Below are 23,080 nucleotides of genomic sequence, written 5' to 3'. Positions count from 1 at the left end.
TAGATCAATACATCCGTAGGTCGAAGTGTCGATCTTTCCTCATTCGGATCAGTGAGAAAATTGACAAGAGCTTCTTTCTTCGCTTGTACTGACCCTCCAAAATGCATCGCGATAAATGTCTCGACATTATCATGTCGGTATTTAAAACATATAAAATATCAACAATGTGTTGCATGGTCCCTTAAAGCATCCAATCTACATTTTTATTTTTTTGGCAAGCGAGGTTTTGAGAGGTCCCCTACCTCTCATTAAGATAAAACAAGTTGGTTACATCCTTACATACATTTTGCCATTGGCATCATCATAGACTATTTTCCTAATATCCTCGAGAGAAGGAACTCGGAACTAGTTCTATAAATTGGGATTAGATGATGATGATGATGAGAACATATTATAGGTGATTATCTCAATTCAAAAAGGTTAATTTGTTGTGTATGTTATTGCAATTTGTTTGCAACAAATTAGCTAGAATGGTCCGCCTTGGGTTTGCTTTACGGTATGCTCTCGGTTCAATTTCTCTCAAGACAACTTGGCGAAGGATTAGTCGAGATATGTGTATCTTGCCCGGACACCCCATTAACAAAAAAAATATAAATAAATAAAGTGAAGGGATCTAGGGACATATCTTATCTTAACACGTAAAACAAACTCAAAATCGTTAGGGTATTTATAAGTTTTAGATTAGGCTAATTTTTGTGGATATGATTTTTTAACTATTCTAAACATTGTCACAAATAATAAAAAAAAAATCAAAAATATCTAAACTTAAGAAATATAGTATCAAAAATGGTGAAAATGAACGGTCTACAATTAGCCAAAATTTGTAAATTGTTAATTATATTTGGCAAGTTTGGAATTTTTTATTTGTTTGATTATCTGTGACAATGTTTAGAATAGTTATGAGATCATATCTACAAAAAAAATAACCTAATCTAAAATTTATAAATGTCCTAACGATTTTGAATTTGTTTACGTGTTAAGATAAAATATGTCCCCATAAATAAATAGATACTGATAAAATATAAGACAACTTGACAACTGTGTCCGAGCTTAACTTAGAGTGTGTTTGTTATGATGGAAACACTATGGAAAGAAAGGAAAATAAGAGTGGTCCACCTTTTCCATAGTTTTTAAGGCGTTTGTTTACCCATGGAAAGAAAATGAGTTTTTCCATATGGAAACAAAATCATGGAAATGGAAAAGGTTTTGTGTCTTTAGCTATCTCCTGAAAATTTTGTGGAAAGGAAAGGAAATAAATAGCTAGGGACTTACTACTAGCACACCCAACAATACAATTATTCTTTTCCATAGCTTTTGCAAACAAACATGATTATTTATTTCCCAGTTTTTACTTTCTTTTTCCCAGTTTACCAAACACATACCATTTAAAATTATTTCCATTCCATTCAGGGGCGGATCCAGGAATGTTAAAATTTGGGGGTTGTACTTAAGTTAAACTAAAAAAAAAAATTATAACAATATCCCACCAAAAACTATACAGGCATCATCTTCGCTTTCATATTTCCGACAAACATCATACCAAAAAGTAATCATCTTCATTATACTATTCAAAATGAACAAAAACAAATGTCTTCACATAGACATATATATACTCACAATAGATCTTGACAAGTATAACAAAAGACATCCAAAAGTTAAAACATGACACTAATGAAATCGTGACTTGCGAGGTTTCTTATCAAATTCATCTATTACTAACTCTATATCAACTTCGTTAGCAAACTCCTTTTCGATGTATATAACCATGCAATCCAAGAAACTTCGTCATCTATCTTGTTACGGAGTTGTGTGTTTGACAAGTTTCATAGCATAAAGGATCGTTTCGGTCAGTCGCTGTGGAGATAGGAAGAGTCAAGACAAAGGCGAATCAATCTATCAATCAAATGATAAATAGTTGACTTTCTTGTTTCAACTAAAGCTCGACATAACTTAGAAATGGTAGACAATTTCTCGAAAACAAGGATGACGAGTTACATCAAGCTTATAATATTGTAGTTGACTTCTCAAAATAAGTATCTCATGCTTCATGAAGTCTTCACAATAATATTTCGGCGAGCTTGCAAATATCATCAATATGAAAGTGCTTAAAACATCTTTCGGGTCCAAAGCCAAACTAAGATAAAAAGCTCCATTGCCTCCTCAAAGAATCTCTCGTTCAACTCCACCTGGTGGTAATCTATTACAGCATTGAATATATATCAGCGTGGTAGTTGTGTTTTAACTGTAATACAATCATTTTGCTGGCAATAACGACATGTACCCGTCATATGACGAGAGCTCATATTAGGAATATTAATGTCATGCATGCTTCTTGCAAAAAGAAATCACATCCCTAAGGAAACTATCCCAACTTGTTTCTCTAAACTCTTGAAGAAACTCCTTCGTACTTGAGACTAAACCCATGCCATTTAGAATGTCTTGAGACTTTACTTGCAAGGCTTTACATAGTACATTTGTGATTCCTGTTTCGACCAAATATAATTAAAACACTAGATGGTGACGAAAGAGATGAATAACGTAGAAAAGTAGTGAGAAAAGTGATGGTGATTGAGTGAATGATGGGACTGCACCTTTCGGTTGCCTACGTACCCAAATTATCGATGAGATCAAGTCTCAAGAACGTAGTTCTGTATGATAAATAGTTTGGTATTTATATAGGTAGAGTAGAGAATCCTTGTAGCTCAAGTATTCTTGCAGCTTAAGTAATTGTAATTGAACCTGACTCTTAATTGATAATTATCTCTTTGATATGAAATGAATATAAACATAAATTAATATACGTAAGTGGCAAGCCATGTGGCTAAGGTTCAGCCCTAGACACATGAGTTAATGGGCATGTACATCAATCCATGGTATTGTAAATTGGACCTTAGCCCTGTTGATTAAATGAATAAAGATAAGACCACTACCAATGGGCGTTTGCCACGTAAAGTGGGGTCGAAACAATTCCCATAGTCTTATGCAATAAATGAAACATAAAGACAAATTCAAAATCTCTCAAAGCAATATAAAACCCTTAGCTTCCACGCGATGGTGTTACTAAACTCATTCTTCATGATGAGTTCAAGAATCGTAAAAAAATTGCATCATACATCTCCATCAAGCTACAAATGGATTCATAGTGAGAACTCCATCGAAGTTTCTCCAAATTTCGTTGCAATGTACAAACTTGATTAGCACCTCGTCCACTATTAAGCTCACCAATTGCTAACAAGTTTTCAATTTCCTTTTTTCGAAGTTTTATCTAACTCTTTCTTCCTCTTAAACATGGAGATTAATAATGGATGCCAACTTTGAAAAAGAATAACCAAACATCGAAACATCTTTAGAAGTCGCTAACTAATGCAAGTTGTAGTTGATGTGCAAAATAATACACATAATATGCATAAAGACACTTCCTTAAGAAATAGTGTTTGTAATTCATTCTATTTACTACTTGATATTACTAGCACCATTATAACATTGGTCTCTCATATTTCCAATAAGCAAATTTTTACTAGCAAAAACTTTAGAAATTTCCTTTTTCAAAGTTAATGCACAAGTGTCTTCAACACTAACAATAGCAAAAAGCATCTCTCTAACAAAACCATCACGATTAACAAATCTTATAATAATTGTCATTTGCTCTCTCTGCGAATTATCTTGTGCTTCATCCACAAGGATACAAAACTTTGCATCACCAACATCCTCACGTATTTTCTTTCTCACATTTCGGCAAATATATGCAAAAGTGTCTTTTGAATACCATGTGAAGTATACATGACATTTCCCGAACAATTACCACAATTCTTTGATTTTTTTGACTCATCATGGCCTCTAAAAGGAAACCCTTGTAGTGTAAGCATCCGAATACATTGAACAACATTTTGGAGTAAGATCCAATTATTTGCAATCGCTTCATTCGAAAGTCTATTGATAACACTATCTATATGTCGAGAAGGATTCATTAGATTCTTACAATACAATGTTGCCGACCTATGTGGAGAACAAAGACCACCTTCATGTTTCAAAAAAGGACATTGCTTCCCACTATTAACTTTCCTTCCAATTTTGAAACCCATCAATGGTAAACATTGGATGCTTCGGAGGATTGGTTTCAAAGAGAAAACAATAGAAACAATATGCTCTATCCTTGTAGAGTGAGTACTCTAGCCAAGGAAATAGTTTGTATCAATTAGTATTGAACCGACGTCCTTACTTTCCAAACATAGTCAATGGATAATCTTTTTCGTTCTCATGAGCCGGTCGACAAGCTCCCATTCTAAGATAAGTTACTCGGACTTCATCATGTTTGTTAAGCGGGTATTCATATATAGCAATGCGTTTATCCGGATCACATTCAAATGGAGAAAGTGACATCAACTTCTATAAGTGTAACTTCTTGAGCTTTGGAAGAATGTTCAACTCTGACTCTTTGGACTCGAGAAGAAGGTTCAACTCTTTCAATTTCGACAACTTGAACTTTGGTAGGACGTTGCTCATCCCCATCAAGTTTTGAAGTATCAAGAATAAATGTTGAAGTTTCGCCACTTGTCGGTTTATCATTTTTTAAGCTTATAGAGCGATAGAAGAGTTCTTGGTTTTGGCTTGATGATGCGACATTGTAACCTAAGATATTAAATAATTATCAATATACAATATATAGAGAAAATAATTATTATTGGGCGTTATCACATCATCCACATAATCCAAAATTTCTAATGCCTAAAAACAAAATCCAATTCAAACAAAATAGTTCTATTGGTGCATTAAACCCTAGACAAATAAACGAATTCATATAAACAATTTAAATAAATTGGTGTCTAACTAAACTAATGTCTAATGCACAAATATTTAAACAACTAAACAAGTATCATAATAAGTTAATAAATTAATTGAGAATAATTGAACTAAAATTTTTACCTTATGAGAATAATAAGAGTTTGCAAGAGTCGAATAAGTGAAGAACCGAAGAAAGAATAATAAAATACTCCCAAGAGGCCAATAGCAAGGAAGAAGAACCGAGAGTGTGATTGTGTGAGATAATACCCGTCACCCGAGAGTTACATGAGACTGTCGAGAGTTTGAGAGAGGAGAGTTTCTCTCTGTTCCTGTTCGTTGGTAATTCTTGGGTTTCTAATTTCTTAGTTTCTAAGTGACTGGGCTCAATGAGTTAATGGGCTAGGATAAATTTGTTGGTTTTAAGTTTCTATTTTAAAATTTGAACGCTACTACTTTTTTTTTTTTTGACCAAAGCTTGGGTGTGCTACAGTCCACTCTCTGAATCCCTCTTTGATTCCATTTAATTCCATTATCTTCCGTAGTAGACCACCTATTTTATTTTCTTTCATTTTCATGAATTAAAATTTAACAAACACACCCTTACTATAACTATAAGAAACTAGTTATACTGTAAGAGACAATTGAGTAGGCGGCTGTTTGAACTTTGAAGCCGGTTAACCGTGGGACAAAGATATAAGTTTTGAAGAGCAGCAGCCGTGAGATTGAGGGGGACTACGTAATAAAAATGTCGAAACGTGTCTACACTACGTAATAAAAATGTCGAAACGTGTCAACTGATGTAGACACGGGGGAATATATAGGATATCGAGGCGAAGGGAGGGTTTGATATGTGATGATGGTGGGAAGAAGTAGGGCCCATTTGCTCGTGCGTTGCTGCGTTTCCTCTCCAACCAAGGAAAGAATCTATCTATCAGCTGATGCGCGGCGAAGTGATAGGAAATTCATTCCATCCCCACCTCCCTACCTCGAGCCTACGAATGACGTCATGTGATGACCTCTGCCAATGTGGACAACATGGAACTTTGTATGCGTTACACCTCAGCTAATAAACTTCTCCACCAGCCACATTCACTCATCCATGATCCACCTCCCCCTCCTACGTCTGGTAATTTTTTGGTTCTATATCAAAATTCTCACAGAAAATGTGTTTTGTATATGCTATTTGTCGACTACGTACGGTGGGATTGTGTCATTTTCAAACGTATAAAATTATTAGACGCACTATTTGAACCAGCCTTACCAAATTCACATACTCGAGATTAAGGGTGTGTCAATGGTTACCCACTTACCCATTTAACCAGAATCAGAACCGCATAAAATATTATAATTACGGCTTCATATAAAATTAAAACTGTAGAAAAAATCATGATTACGGTTTCTGATTTTAGAAATCATTTAAAAATAGTGTGTTTTGTATTTGATATTTGTTAACTACGATAGGATTGTATCATTTTCAAATGTATTCATAGAATTTAGATTAGGTTACAACTTAGAAATTATAAAATGACATACGGTCGTTTGACACAAAATTATTAGACGCACTATTTGTACCAGCCTTACCAAATTCACATACTCGAGAATAAGAGTGTCAATGAGTACCCGTTTAACTAGAACCGGAATTGCATAAAAAAATCATGGTTACAGTTTTTAATTTTAAAAATCATTTAAAAATTGGTACTAAAAAAATCGGACCATATAGAACTAGAACTGAATGTTATCGTACTTTTAACATAAAAAATATATACAACTTCAAACTGTTAATATATATATTACTAATTTATATTTATTAGTGTAATGTGTAATTTTCATAGTATTTAATGTTATAAATAATATAAAAATATAACTTGCAACTTTAAATATATGATTTTACTTAATTTTATTATTGAATGGTATAATTACTTATATCAGTATTAAAAAAAACCGACTCGTTCATGTAATATTTTTGTGTTTTGAGTATATATTTTTTAATAAAACTACTAAAAAAATGTGTGAATTTTTTAAGAACTGAAATGAAGAACTAGAATATCCACTAGGAACATGTGGTTATGGATAAGATTCTACAATTTTAAGAACCGCTAAAAACTAGAATCAGAATTGGAACCGCAAAATTAAATAGTTCTTATAACCGGACCAGAACCGGACCATTAACAGCCCTCAACTAATTCTAAAAGAGGAAATAAGTGCGAATAGGAATGCGAAAGTGAAACAGTTGACGACAGGCTACTCCTGATAATAGTTTCTAGGCAGATATGCTTTTGAGAAATTCACAAGTTGAGGACTTGAGGTACATAACTATACGCGACAGATTTAAACGACTTTTGTTATTGGAGCACATAATTTTATGTCTCACGAGATAACTGCCAAATATTTCATTCCATTCCCATCTTCTTTTTCAATAGCCACGACAAGTCGACAATCACAAGTTGTAAAGAGATATGTTTGAGTTGAATTTGAGCCGAGGGCTCGGAGCTTGGCTTGAACTTGACTGGTTTAAGCTCGGCTCGAGCTCGCTCGTTTAACTATATGAGTCGAGCTCGAGCTCAAATTAAAACTCGTGTAACAAATGAGCTTGATGAAGCTCGGCTCGTTTAGCTCAAATAACATATTTATAGTGTAAAATAACCGAGCGGCTCGAGCTTGGCTCGAGCTTCGGCCAAAATTTTTATTTATTATTATTTGTTGCCTCGAAGCTTAATTTAAAGCTCGTGTAATTAGCGAGACGAGCTTGAGTATGGTAAAGTTCGGCTTGTTTAGCTCGAATTCCACCCTTATGTTTGACGATATAGACTAGCCCAGAGTCCCAGACCGATGGATTCAGCCCAAATGAGACATATTTGGGCGCCCATGTTTCAAACTCTAAGTTCAAATTGGAGGCTTGGCAATTAAGACATGTTTAGTTTTTTTGATAATATAAGACATGTTTCAGTGTCTTACCAATGTGATTGTTTTATCCTAAAGACCTAAACTATAACCAGTGTAGTTGAGGCATTAAGAGGCGTCACTCTTTTTGTGTCTTAGGCACGGTGCGCGCCTTATTAAAGGTGAGGAGCGTAGTAATTAGAAAATAAATAAATAAATAAATAATAAGGAGCGTAGTAATTAGAAAATAAATAAATAAATAAAAAATGGCATGAATTATCACTGTTTTGTATAACCATACCATAAAATCAATTCTATAATATTGTAAAGATGTCAACCACTGAGCAACATCTGTAAAAATCACATTTCATTTAGGTAGTAATCATTTGAAATAAATAAACGTAAACAACAATTAAATAGCAAAATAAAAATTGTATCTCTTAAAACAATCTAGCTCGACTTCAATAAACTAAATGAGCAAACAAATTGAACTAAGTCAAAAAGACTTAATGAAATAGAACACGTGATTTAAATTTTGGAAACCTATAAAACATCATTTAATTTATCTTTGCGTCTTTCTCTCAATCTATTTAACTTAACAAAAACTTTTAAAAATTCAAATTTAAAATGTACCCTAATATAAAACTTATAAAAATTGTATGATTTATTGTACATTTCGACTATTGGATCAAGTGTGGATGTGTCACATACAGCCAAAAGTGTGCAAAAAAACGATAAAAACTGCAAATGATGATAAGGCTCTCGTCGGCCTTGTGCGCCTCATGTCTCAACAAAAGTCATGCGCCTTGGTTGAGCCGAGGCACTAAAGGTGGGCCTCTCCACACCTCGCGCTTTAGGCGCGCACCTCGACTACACTGACTATAACCACAAGCTCACTTAAAACAACTACTGAGTCAATTTTTTTTTTCTCAACTATCAATTGGATTTGGATCTCTAAAAGCACTTAACTAACTTGAATTCATACTTGACAAATTTAATATCATTTTGCCAAAAGCATGCGCGCAAAAAGAATTAAAATCCATCTCTTTGACTCTTGGCGAATGATATCTCACCACTAAAAAAATCCTAATTCATACACATGTAATGTAATGTGATATATGTGTGAAAACATGATTTTAATTAGCTTTCAAATAATTTTTAAACAACCGATACATATCCTGGTAGCACCATCTTACCAAACTTGCGCACTAAAAGCTCAGAACCAGGAAAGTCACAGGAGTAGGGAACGACCTTAGCACTCAGTGTATAAAGAAATGTTGCTGTAGAAGCACTCTTATTTTAATCAAAGCCCAAGAGCGGTTCAAAAGTCTGGGCTCCGACCCATTTTATTTGGCGCCATAGTTTCCCGCGAAAACAAAACAACGCGCGAAATCCTTCATTTTCACTGTTTACTTATTTACAAACAAACACCTATCTCTCTCACACTCGAAGTGATGGGGTCGGCAAAAACGCTGAAGAGGAGAAGAACCCAAGCGCTAAAACCTGAATCTCCTAAATCAGTGATAGAATTCGATGATGAAGAAGAAATAGATTACAGTGATGTATACTGTGAAAAATGTCACAGTGGAAGTGCAGCGGACAAGCTTCTTCTTTGTGACAAATGTGACCGCGGGTTTCATATTTTCTGCCTCAAGCCAGTCCTCGTTTCGGTTCCGAAAGGAGCTTGGTTTTGTCCTTCTTGCAACAACCAAGTAAAGAAGCTCAAAAGTATGAAAATGGATTATATTTCTACTTTATATGTATATATTTTGTTTTTCAATATTAGTGATGGGTCTTTTTTTGGTTTGTAGAATTTCCTCTAGTTCAGACAAAAATCATTGATTTCTTTCGTATTCAGAAGCCTTCAGAATTAGTGGAGAAGCCAAATAAGGGTAAGGAATAAATTTTATGTGATTTGTTGTTACTCTTTTTTTTAGTTGGTTGATTTGATTTTGTTACATTTTTTAAGATAATCGAAAGAGGCGAAAGAGTCTACTGGTGGCAAAGAAGAAGAGGAAGTTATTGCCGTTTACTCCATCTGAAGAACCTAAGAGGAGATTGGAACAAATGGCATCTTTGGCCACGGCAATGAAGGCGTGTAGAATGGTGGAGTTTAACAATGAGCTTACTTATATTCGAGGCATGGCTCCAAGATCGGAAAATAGTGCAGTTCTGGAGAAGGGTGGGATGCAGGTAATTAAACAGAAATTTATGCACCTTAACATAATCAGATTATATTTTTTTAGAATTGAGCTATGATCCATAGTTGGGGAGTCTTACATACCCTAGGCTTGACCTAAAAAAGTTGCGCTGACAATGTCCACAACGCATTGTGTATTATTGTGGACCATTTGTTTTAATTGAAACTCAAATTTGAAAGTATAAAATATGATTTTCAGATTGTGTATTTCATCAGGGACTTACAATGGGGTCTGACCTAAATGAAAAACACTGACTCACTAAGCCTTCAACTCATGTTGTTCCTCTGGCCTATTTAAAAATGTGTACTATCGTGCATCTTTGATAGTGCCTTTTTGCGAAACGTGTTTGTGAATTGGTCTGTTTGTGCCACGACAACTGTTTCACAGTAGAAAGTCATTGGCATTTCATATATTTGTATACTTTGGAAGTCACTGATATGGTAGAAATGGCTTATAAACCATGATTTGTTTGAGCGTTTCAAGCCTTAGGGATCAGGTGATGTTGTTGTAACATCAATTTTGAATTACAAACTTTTGCCAATTTTGCATTACAATTCCATGTCATGAAAGGGCTAGCTAAGTTCAACTTGCAAGTGTAAAACTCCAATAGCGTCATTCAGTTGTTGAATAATTTTTGAGATTTTTTTTGATTTGCTATAAATTTGTTTTAGGTTCTCTCAAAAGAAGACAGTGACACCTTGAAGTTGTGCAAGAACATGATGGAAAGAGGAGAAGGGCCTCCTCTGATGGTAGTTTTGACTCTGAGGAAGGGTGAGTCTATTTCTTGAACATTAGTTTCTGTTTCGCAAAAAATTAAGAAGTTTGTCTAAGCTAGCTAACTTTTTGATCAAAAACAGGTTCACTGTTGAAGCAGATAAGTTCATAAAGGACTTAACTATTATTACTGAGTACACTGGTGATGTTGATTACTTGAAGAATCGTGAATACGGTGATGGGGATAGCATGATGACTTTGCTATCTGCTGATGATTCATCTCAAAGTCTTGTTATTTGTCCTGATGAACGTGGAAACATTGCTAGATTCATTAATGGCATAAACAATCATACGCCGTAAGCTTTCTATCTCGTTAGACCTGGTCTTTTATTAATTTACTTTCACCCTTTTATCCAATACCATGTAAGTCTATACTAAAATGTTATAACTGATCTGGATGGATGACGAGTCCATTTTACGATTATCCATCAGGATCACTTTTTTCTTGAGATAGCGAAAGTATATTATATACTGCAATTTAGATTAAAATCTTGCTGCCTGAAACAGGGAAGGGAAGAAGAAACAGAACCTAAAATGTGTTAGATTTGATATTGATGGCGAGGCCCGTGTTTTGTTAATAGCTAACAGAGATATACCAAGGGGAGAGAGGTTATATTACGATTACAATGGATATGAGCATGAATACCCGACTGAGCACTTTGTCTAGCACCTGGGAGCATACATGTAGTCCTATTCGTTACTATTTGCTAACCGAATACAGAAGACGGAAAGCTCGGATTCAGTTTTGATTTTGAGATGCAGGAGACTAAGTAAGTAAATATTGGTACAGAAGAGAGTTAAACGTTTATCATCACCAACAACTTATACTCCAGGCTGATATCCGCAAATGCACTGTCCATTTTTCTAAAAGAGTAACTTATTTATAGATCAACTCTTCCCCAGTTTCTCAAAGTTTGGATCGATCTCTTGATTAAATGTTAATGCTCTGGGGGAGGAATGGAGCTCAACCTTGCTGTGCATCTGGGCCCTTAACGTTTAACCGTTCTGTAGCGGTTGCAGTCGTGCAGAACTTTAGTATTCCATACTGGGTTAACCTGATTAGCTTTGAAACGGACGTGAACTTCGATCTTGTTTTCTGTTCTTAGTACAAACTATCGTTGTAAGTTTACGTAGTAGATGGCTTAAATATGAAGTAACTGGAGAGGCGCCGAGACATTTAGGACTTGAAAGATAAATTCGCTAGACTTGATTGATTGGAGTCAAGTTGCCAATGCCATCCTGATTTGGCTCCTATTGCATCATTGAATAACCTTAGCCTTTTAGTCTTGTAATTTCTATGTTGTCGTTTCTATTCTCTCTTTGTAAAATTCTAGCTCGTGGATATGATTTTTTTTGGCTCACAGCTCTGAGCCTCACCGTGGTGACAGGTGTACAACAGAAGTTAAACAAAGTAGAAAAAACAAAAAAGGCTATTCTCTTTAATTTTCTATCTAGAGTCTGGACCTACTCCCGCACCCTCTCTCTCAACTTTTACAAATATTTTCAGACCAGTTCAAATTCCGACCACCAAATCTTACCATCCGAAATTTTTCGACAAAACAAACACAAGAAACTACCTCACCAGTTAGGGGTGTCAACGGTCCGGTTCTTAATGTTGTAAGAACCAAAAACCATTTAATTTTATGGTTCCAGTTCCGGTTCTGATTCCGATTTTTTACGGTTTTTAAAATTGTGAAACCATGCTCATAACTATTGGTTTCTAGCGGGTATTTCCAGTTCCGGTTTTTAAAATATTCACTATTTATACATATTTTTTATTGATTTTATTAAAAAAATTTGTACTAAAAACACAAAAATACATCACGAACGAGTCGTTTTTAAATATTGATATAAATAATTATGTCATTCAATAATAAGTTAAATAAAATCATATATTTAAGGTTGTAAATTTTATTTTTATATTATTTATAACATTAAATATTATAAAACTACATATTATACTAATTAATAAATAAAATTTAGTAATATATAAATAAACGTTTTGAATTTTTATATTTTTTATTTTGATATTTTTTATATTAAAAGTACAATAACGTTCAGATCCAGTCTGGTTTCGGTTCTAGTCCATTGTTTTTGTTTAAAAAATCATTCGGTTTCGATTCTATATGGTCCAGTTTTTTTAGTACCTATTTTTAGACGGTTTCTAAAAATAGGAACCGGAACTATGATTTGTTCTGCGGTTCCGGTTCCAATTAAACGGGTACCCATTGACACCCTTACATCACCCCTACTAAATCCCACGAATTTGGATCCATAATTTGGCTTGTTAATTATGGTTGGTGAGACTGTTGAATTTGGTTTTTGAGGTTGTGTACCATCTTTGGGTGTGGGTGCACAAGATAAAGAACACGAATGAAGGGATTGGGAAGAAATGGTATTCAAACAATTCTAAGAATAGTGATAAAGTAAACTATTCTTTGGATAAGTTGGATCTATGGTTGATTTGTAGAAATAAGATAATGATGTTTTAGAAAAATTACTAATTTTGGGTTGATAAAAGTAATATCATTTCTTTTTCTTTGTTTGGAGTAGTAGAAGAGATTTGGTAGTGGCATAGTTGTCGAATTTGATGGTTGGATAGTGGTCAGAGAGAAAGGGGAGGTGGAAACGTGGGAGAGAGAGAGAGAGAGTGCGTGTTTGCTCTTTTATTTATTGCTTACTAGGTATTACCCATGCCTACGACACGGTTTGTTATGAGGTGTTTATTATGTTGTTTGTGGTATTAATCTTGGTACACCCGAATATTTTCAAATGTGTAGGCTATGTTGGAATTTGTAGATATTTTATTTTGAAGTTGTACTATACGTTGTTGTATGTGTAGCCTATGTTCAAAACTTGCATGTTCAATATTTACACTCTAGGTATTATTGAAGGCACGAAGTGCTATTGAAGTTATTTCTGAAACAGTATTTAAATTGATCGAAGAAAATAAAAATAAAATAAAATAGTAGTAAAATTATGATAAGTCAAATCTTTTTATTCTAGTTATTGGTTTTAAGCCCCGTGTCTATCAACTTCTCAAGTCGATAGCTAGCAATACTAATCTGTATCTACGGTGACCCTAACAGCATAAAAAAATACACTACACATTTTTGTCCACACACAATAAGTTACCAACTATATCAATAATTAAACTAAATAACTGCCAAACATTAACATGTTTCTTCTTGATGTGGTGCGTGTCGATAGGAGTGTAAAAAAAAACCGTTAACCCATCATCTGGTAAGGTATCCGGCCTTCACCCGCCACCCAAACCCGCACCGACCCGAAAAGAAAGCCGCCCCGCCCCGCCACCGTTTTTACGCAGTCGGGCTATGGGTGTAGGTTCTATGCTCAAACCCGTTTTGACTCTGAGGAAGGGTGAGTCTATTTCTTGAACATTAGTTTCTGTTCCGCAAAATTAAGAAGTTTGTCTAAGCTAGCTAACTTTTTGATCAAAACAGGTTCACTGTTGAAGCAGATAAGTTCATAAAGGACTTAACTATTATTACTGAGTACACTGGTGATGTTGATTACTTGAAGAATCGTGAATACGGTGATGGGGATAGCATGATGACTTTGCTATCTGCTGATGATTCATCTCAAAGTCTTGTTATTTGTCCTGATGAACGTGGAAACATTGCTAGATTCATTAATGGCATAAACAATCATACGCCGTAAGCTTTCTATCTCGTTAGACCTGGTCTTTTATCCATTTACTTTCACCCTTTTATCCAATACCATGTAAGTCTATACTAAAATGTTGTAACTGATCTGGATGGATGACGAGTCCATTTTACGATTATCCATCAGGATCACTTTTTTCTTGAGATAGCAAAAGTATATTATATACTGCAATTTAGATTAAAATCTTGCTGCCTGAAACAGGGAAGGGAAGAAGAAACAGAACCTAAAATGTGTTAGATTTGATATTGATGGCGAGGCCCGTGTTTTGTTAATAGCTAACAGAGATATACCAAGGGGAGAGAGGTTATATTACGATTACAATGGATATGAGCATGAATACCCGACTGAGCACTTTGTCTAGCACCTGGGAGCATACATGTAGTCCTATTCGTTACTATTTGCTAACCGAATACAGAAGACGGAAAGCTCGGATTCAGTTTTGATTTTGAGATGCAGGAGAAAGTAAGTAAATATTGGTACAGAAGAGAGTTAAACGTTTATCATCACCAACAACTTATACTCCTGGCTGATATCCGCAAATGCACTGTCCATTTTTCTAAAAGAGTAACTTATTTATAGATCAACTCTTCCCCAGTTTCTCAAAGTTTGGATCGATCTCTTGATTAAATGTTAATGCTCTGGGGGAGGAATGGAGCTCAACCTTGCTGTGCATCTGGGCCCTTAACGTTTAACCGTTCTGTAGCGGTTGCAGTCGTGCATAACTTTAGTATTCCATACTGGGTTAACCTGATTAGTTTTGAAACGGACGTGAACTTCGATCTTGTTTTCTGTTCTTAGTACAAACTATAGTACAAAATATCAGGATATGGGTATTTATCGATATTCAATTTCTAGATATGTATCATGGATATCTCTCTTTTTGGAGATATTTGATATTGTTTTACATGCAAATATCGTAGATGTATCTAAAATATTGATAAATATCGTAGATATTGTAGATATTTTTTGATATATCATGATATATTATTTATATTTATTTGAAATATAATGGTAAATATTAAATAAAATTGTTATATATGTTAGAAATTAAACCGATTTGGAGAGAATACCACACTAACTTAACATATAGATTGAATCAATAAAAGAGAGATAGAGAGAATTCTTATTTCTTGATGTAAAACTAAATGGGAGGAGGTTACCTTTATATACAACTAGGTAACCTCCTTTCTAAGATAAGGGATTAACATGATAAACAGTAAGATAGAGGATGATCAGGATAAACATCAAGATAGAAGGTTATCAGGATAAATACCAAGATAGAGGATTATCAGGATAACACATATCAATGGTGGGCATCCATATAAGCCCATGGATTTCATAACACTCCCGCGGATGTCCACCATTCTTGTGGAAATTATGGTGGATGCATCTTTTGTAGCATTCTTCCGGATGCTCTATAACTATCCAATGACGGTTGTCTCATTAAAACCTTGTTAAGGAAAACCGATTGGAAAAAACCAAAGCTAAGGAAAAAGAGTACAACATTACTTTCGTAATCATTGTGACTTGCTTAATATCGCCTCGTTAAAACCTTTTACTAGGAAAACCCGATTGGGATAAAACCTAGATAAGGAAAAAGAGTACAGTGCATATGTCCTGGGACACATTCTTCAGGATGCTCCCCCTGTTATATTACTCCCCCTGATAAAGACAAGTTTTTATATGGCTTGGTGGTGAACTCTGTGCATGTCGATCCCATATACAAGCTTTTGAAAATGTATGCTTTGGTAGTGATTTAGTGAAGAGATCAGCAAGGTTGTCACTGGAACGAACTTGCTCGACCTTAATCTACTTCTTCTTTTGAAGCTGATGAGTGTAAAAGAATTTTGGCGCAATGTGTTTTGTCCTGTTTCCTTTTATAAATCCTTCTTGAATCTGGGCTATACAAGCTGCATTATCCTCATAAATAATGTTGGGAACACCTATTATAGAAGGTAATTGACAAAAACTACGAATATGCCAAATTAATAACCTTAGCCATACACATTCACGACTAGCTTCATGAAGAGCTAAAATTTCAGAGTGGTTAGAGGAAGTTTCCACTAAAGTTTGTTTAGTGCAATGCCAACAAATGACAGCATTACCACTAAGAAATACATACCTGTTTGGGAGTGACCCTTCTGAGGGTCAGATAGATAACCAAAGATTGCATAGCCAACTAGATCATAGTCATTAGTGGAACCATAAGAATAAAATAGTTTCATACAAGTTAATTCATAAAAATATCTCAATATGTGTTTGACATCGTTCCAGTGTCTAAGTGTATGTGCACAATTATATCTTGATAAGAAACTAATAGAAAATGCAATGTATGATCTTGTGCACATATTGTGCTAGATACATAAATGCACCAATTGCACTCAAGTATGGTACTTCAGGACCCAATACTTCAGAAACTAATATAAAACGCAATGTATGGGTTTTTCTCTGTATTCAGTGACTGGATGACCATTGGGGTACTTAATGGATGTGTCTTGTCCATATGAAAATGTTTCAAAACATTATCGGTGTAATTAGTCTAGTGGACTAATACACCACTAGAACTTCTCTCGATTTGCAAGTCGAGACAAAGTTTTGTTTCCCTAAGGTATTTCATCTCAAATTCCTTCGTTAGGTATTGAGCAGTTATCTCGAGCTCTTCCGGAGTTCCAATCAAATTTATGTCATCCACATAAACAGCTAGTATTGCAAATCCATTTAAGGATTTCTTTATGAAGACACATGGGCAAATTTCATTGTTTGCATACCCTTCCTTAGACAAATATTCACTAAGACGATTGTACCACAATCTTCCGGATTCAAACCATACAATAAACGTCTTAGTTTAATTGAGTACGTACTCCTTGACTTTGCATCAGGCAAACCAAATCCTTCAGGGATTTTCATGTAAATATATTTCTCTATGTCCCCATACAAGTAGGCAGTCACTACATTCATGAGTATGATTCTTCATAATCAATCCCAGGTTTCTGCAGAAAACCTTGTGCCATAAGACATGTCTTATATCGAGAAATTTCATTTTTCTCGTTTCGTTTTCGAACAAACACCCATTTGTAACCTACAGGGTTAACACTTTCTGGGGTTTGTACTATAGGTCCAAATACACCACGTTTATTGAAAGAGTTTAATTATGCTTGAATAGCAAATTCCAGATTATCCAATCTTTCCTTTGTCGACAAAACACGTGGTTCATTTATTTTCATTATTGTCCTTTGATGTTCCAATAGCTATACCATAGCTAAATATGTCATCCATGACAAGTGCTTTTATATCCCACAATTCACCTGAACATGCATGGAATATTGAGATCGATCTCTTCATTTTTAGGTACCTGTGCCTCTCCAGGGGCAACCATATATATATAGGCATTTCAGTGAATTTTGGATATTTGCACATTTTCATTATTTGTTTATGGAGCTCCAGCCATTACCTGGCTATTATTTGGACAAGATGGTTCCTCAGTTCTCCTCTCCTAGGAGCACTCTCTTTGGATCCTATAGGTCTACCACGCTTTTAGCGTATAGTATATTCATTTGCCGCCATGTTTGGACCCCGTCCAAATGGAACATCAATTATGGCTGGCACATTCATGGTTACTTTTACCATATCATTAAATGCTTAGGCATTTTCTTTGCAACCGCTTGCAAGTGTATCATTCTCCTTATCTCATATAGTCATATTCATTGTTTGGATCCTTAATGAGACAGAGGATGTGATCCAAGTTGCTTCACGTCGTTCCTTAGAGCAACCATTGCTTTTCTCCCCCTAACGACGGGAAGACTGTCTCATTAAATTGACAAGTATGTAATACAGACTGTCTAAGTGAGCTTCTTGCTCCCAACGTTAGATATGATACACAATGTCTTTCTCATTTATGGGTATAGTCTACCGGACATATATCCATAATACTTTTCTCCATTTATATATCCATACATTTTAATATAAAGCAAAATAAATTTGTAAAGATTGATACTAGCACAAGTATATTAAGAAAAATAAAACTTGAGATTCATAATAAGAAAATTCAAAATATTAATGACAATCAAGGCCTAGACATTCCATGAAGAGAACACAATATTAACTGTAAACGTTTCATGAACTGGTAATAAAAATATAATTAACTAAATAAATCATTCCAATTATGAAAGTTTGCTCATCAAACTTGCCCATTGCTATTTGGATTCTCATACTGAACTTCAAGTCTTTATTTATGTTAGAACTTCAAGTTCTTGAAAACAAAAGAACTATAAAAACGAATTGGGCCTACACAAATGACCACTATAATGGGCCAAAACCGAACCAGTTCTTATGGGTTGGACCTGACCAAGTCGATATAGTCAACCAGACGGTCTTGGAACTTCAGGTTCTTTAAAAAAAATAGATCTTGGAACTTCAGGTTCCTAAAAATTAGATCTTGGAACGTCAGGTTCCTAAAACTAATAGATTTTGGAACTTCGGGTTCCTAACAATTTAATTCTTGGAACTTCAGGTTCCTAAAAAAATCGATCGTGGAACTTTGGGTTCCAAATATATCGTAAAACTAAACAGTTTTCTTCACTTATGGTTTCCATATGGTACCCATTCATTCTGATATCTTTAAAGCTAAGTAAGTTTCTTCTGAAACTACTTGAAAACAATGCTTCTTTGATAAATATATGAGTACCATTTGGTAACATAATATGGGCTCTACCAGAGCCTTCAATGATTTGTACCGGTCCCTCTATGGTGGATACATTTTGTGAATTAAAAACCAACTCTGAGAAAAACTTTTGGTTTTTCAGTATTGTATGTGTTGTGGCACTGTCGACTAGACATAAGTTATTATTACAATAATGCATTTCACGATCCATACCTTTATACAGAAAACCATAGAATAAAATAAATTAACGTAATTAGATAATCACATAATAATAATTAATACTTTCTAATTCAAACTCAAATTAAGATAAGTTAATTATTAGTCTATTAACATATTTTCACATTTGAGAAGGATGATTTAGCAGTGATATTAACCATATCCATTAGAACTTTGAACCAAGATTAACCTATTTCACATCAACTAAAGCAAGCTTGTAGGCTGCTAACATTTTCCCATTCGACCACCTACCAGGGTATATCACATCTACTAAAGGGTATATCACATCTACTAAAGCAAGCTTGTTACTTTGTGAGAGCATATTAAAATATTAAATTTCCCTCAGTCTAGAGGTTTGATGTAGCTACTCTGCCATCCCAGTCAACCAACCTTCTTTCATGTTCTATATACAATATAGAGCATTCCGCATTGCATACCAAATTACCAATTGTGAAGCAATCATCCACAAGTGTAATAACGGCGTTAGTGGCAAAATACATGACATCTAATCTTCATTTACAACATTTAATAGTGTACAATGGCCAACAGACCAACTCTAGGACAGCGAATCTAGAGTGACAGTGCTTAACCATATATAGTATGGACCACATATATCAAAATAATTCAATTACTGAATCAATACAAGAGGTCAAAGGTATCAGCTCCATGAAAACTAGACAAATGGACTCGGTTAATCAATAACGCTAACATTGTGTCAACACAACTATAAAACTCGTTCTTTTAAATTCTACAATAACGAATTTAATACCAAAATATGAATTTAAATTCAATAGAGTATTAATCACTATTCATAATAACAAGTTAAACACATACCATTAATCGTAAGTAAAACACATACCTTTAATCCAAAATTAGAGACTATCGTGCTGATAACGTGTTAGAAATTAAACCAATTTGGAGAGAACACCACACTAACTTAACATATAGATTGAATCAATAAAAGAGAGATAGAGAGAATTCTTATTTCTTGATGTAAAACTAAATGGGAGGAGGTTACCTTTATATACAACTAGGTAACCTCCTTTCTAAGATAAGGGATTAACATGATAAACAGTAAGATAGAGGATGATCAGGATAAACATCAAGATAGAAGGTTATCAGGATAAATACCAAGATAGAGGATTATCAGGATAACACATATCAATGGTGGGCATCCATATAAGCCCATGGATTTCATAACAATATATACAAAATATTGTCAAATATCGTCAAATATCTCTAAATATCATAAATATCGCAAATATTATTGAAATATAATTGATATTTGTAGTCGTATATATCTCTAAACATATCGTGATATTTAAATATTTTTTTTCTGAAATATAAATAGATATTTCCAAATATCACAATATATCGAGATATTTTGTATTATAGTACAAACTATCGTTGTAAGTTTACGTAGTAGATGGCTTAAATATGAAGTAACTGGAGAGGCGCCGAAACATTTAGGACTAGAAAGATAAATTCGCTAGACTTGATTGATAGGAGTAAAGTTGCCAATGCCATCCTGATTTGGCTTCTATAGTTCTATTGCATCATTGAATAACCTTAGGGGGTGTTTGGATCCTATTTATTTATTGTCAAAAAGTGTTTATTAGTAAAAAAACATTTTTTGAAAAAATAAATGTGTTTGGTTTCTATTTAAAAAAAAAATAGTTTTTCATCCAAAAACACTTTTGATCCCAAAAGTTGTTTTATGATAATTAGGTAAAACTTGTTTTTCAAGTTAAAAACTATTTTTTGAAGAAAACACTTTGGGTGCTTAAAGGCAAATGAACTCCCTGGATGTTTTAGACTTTTTGATTTATGCCACGATATGCCAAAATATATCGAGAAACATAAATACGAAATCTGTTTTCATAAAATAGCTTTTAAGAAAAATCACAACCAAACATGTTTATTGAAAAACTGTTTTTAGAATAAATACTTTTTCATAAAAATGTTTTTTAAGAAAAAATGATTTTTTGAAAAAATGAGAACCAAACACCCACTTAGCCTTTAGTCTTGTAATTTCTATGTTGTCGTTTCTATTCTCTCTTTGTAAAATTCTAGCTTGTGGATATGATTTTTTTTGGCTCACAGCTCTGAGCCTCACCGTGGTGACACGTGTACAACAGAAGTTAAACACAGTAGAAAAAACAAAAAAGGCTATTCTCTTTAATTTTCTACTAGTCTCTTTGTACGTGTCTCCGCCACGTTAACAATCTCTGATTTTATTTTATTTTTCATTAATTTCTAGACATGAAACTATCGTTTTACCCCTGCAAAAGACAAAATAAAAAAATAAAACAAAAAAAATGGCATGAACTATAATATTTGTGTTTGGAAAGGGGCAAAATTGGAAAAAAAATTAATGGCGTGATGAATTCACTGTTAAAACCCTCGTTTTCTTTAAAGAAGTTAGATCTAGAGTCTGGACCTACGTGGCTGCATCCCCTCCCGCACCCTCTCTCTCAACTTTTACAAATATTTTCAGACCAGTTCAAATTCCGACCACCAAATCTTACCATCCGAAATTTTTCGACGAAACAAACACAAGAAACTACCTCACTAGGGGTGTCAACGGTCCGGTTCTTAATGTTGTAAGAACCAAAAACCATTTAATTTTATGGTTCTGGTTCCAGTTCTGATTCCGATTTTTTACGGTTTTTAAAATTGTGAAACCATACTCATAACCATTGGTTTCTAGTGGGTATTTCCAGTTTCGGTTTTTAAGATATTCACTATAACACACATTTTTTATTGATTTTATTAAAAAAATGTGTACTAAAAACACAAAAATACATCACAAACGAGTCGTTTTTAAATATTGATATAAATAATTATGTCATTCAATAATAAGTTAAATAAAACCATATATTTAAGGTTGTAAGTTTTATTTTTATATTATTTATAATATTAAATATTATAAAACTACATATTACACTAATTAATAAATAAAATTTAGTAATATATAAATGAATGTTTTGAATTTTTATATTCTTTATTTTGATATTTTTTATATTAAAAATACAATAACGTTCAGATCCAGTCTGGTTCCGGTTCTAGTCCATTGTTTTTGTTTAAAAAATCATTCGGTTCCGGCTCTATATGGTCTAGTTTTTTTAGTACCTATTTTTAAACGGTTCCTATTTTTAGGAACCGAAACTATGATTTTTTCTACGGTTCCGGTTCCGGTTCCAATTAAACGGGTACCCATTGACACCCTTACACCACCATTACTAATCTCACGAATTTGGATCCATTTCAATTTGGCTTGTTAATTATGGTTGGTGAGACTGTTGAATTTAGTTTTTGAGGTTGTGTACCATCTTTGGGTGTGGGTGCACAAGATAAAGAACACGAATGAAGGGATTGGGAAGAAATGGTATTCAAACAATTCTAAGAATAGTGATAAAGTAAACTATTCTTTGGATAAGTTGGATCTATGGTTGATTTGTAGAAATAAGATAATGATGTTTTAGAAAAATTACTAATTTTGGGTTGATAAAAGTAATATCATTTCTTTTTCTTTGTTTGGAGTAGTAGAAGAGATTTGGTAGTAGCATAGTTGTCTAATTTGATGGTTGGATAGTGGTAGGAGAGAAAGGGGAGGTGGAAACGTGGGAGAGAGAGAGAGAGTGCGTGTTTGCTCTTTTATTTATTGTTTACTAGGTATTACCCATGCTTACGACATGGTTTGTTATGAGGTGTTTATTATGTTGTTTGTGGTATTAATCTTGGTACACCCAAATATTTTCAAATGTGTAGGCTATGTGGGAATTTGTAGACATTTTATTTTGAAGTTGTACTATACGTTGTTGTATGTGTGGCCTATGTTCAAAACTTGCATGTTCAATATTTATACTCTAGGTATTAT

At 34.0% G+C, this 23,080-nt stretch overlaps 1 protein-coding gene and 1 pseudogene across 2 annotated transcripts; both read left to right on the top strand.

Annotated features, from left to right (window-relative positions):
• The first annotated feature begins 8,962 nt into the window (after window positions 1-8,962).
• LOC147513924 (histone-lysine N-methyltransferase ATXR6-like) lies at window positions 8,963-11,770 on the top strand (annotated as a pseudogene). The gene is made up of 6 exons (XR_015217434.1): window positions 8,963-9,390; window positions 9,474-9,554; window positions 9,632-9,855; window positions 10,535-10,634; window positions 10,721-10,933; window positions 11,145-11,770. The product of XR_015217434.1 is annotated as a histone-lysine N-methyltransferase ATXR6-like (transcript).
• Window positions 11,771-13,959: 2,189 nt separating this feature from the next.
• LOC147513923 (histone-lysine N-methyltransferase ATXR6-like) lies at window positions 13,960-15,172 on the top strand. The gene is made up of 3 exons (XM_086597253.1): window positions 13,960-14,018; window positions 14,102-14,314; window positions 14,526-15,172. The coding sequence occupies exons 2-3, from the start codon at window positions 14,208-14,210 to the stop codon at window positions 14,683-14,685; spliced, it is 267 nt and encodes an 88-aa protein (XP_086453379.1). The 5' UTR covers window positions 13,960-14,018; window positions 14,102-14,207; the 3' UTR covers window positions 14,686-15,172.
• The last annotated feature ends 7,908 nt before the right edge of the window (window positions 15,173-23,080 follow it).

The sequence above is a fragment of the Coptis chinensis genome, chromosome 3 (genome assembly GCF_015680905.1).
Source record: "Coptis chinensis isolate HL-2020 chromosome 3, ASM1568090v1, whole genome shotgun sequence".
NCBI classification, from domain to species: domain Eukaryota; kingdom Viridiplantae; phylum Streptophyta; class Magnoliopsida; order Ranunculales; family Ranunculaceae; genus Coptis; species Coptis chinensis.
This window is presented reverse-complemented; position numbering and strand designations above follow the sequence as displayed.

Excerpts from the sequence above, each read along its gene's own strand:
- LOC147513923 (XM_086597253.1), top strand. The coding sequence starts at position 14,208 with ATGATGACTTTGCTATCTGCTGATGATTCATCTCAAAGTCTTGTTATT. Across the intron at positions 14,315-14,525 it reads GGCATAAACAATCATACGCC|GGAAGGGAAGAAGAAACAGA; the intron begins GTAAGCTTTCTA and ends TGCCTGAAACAG.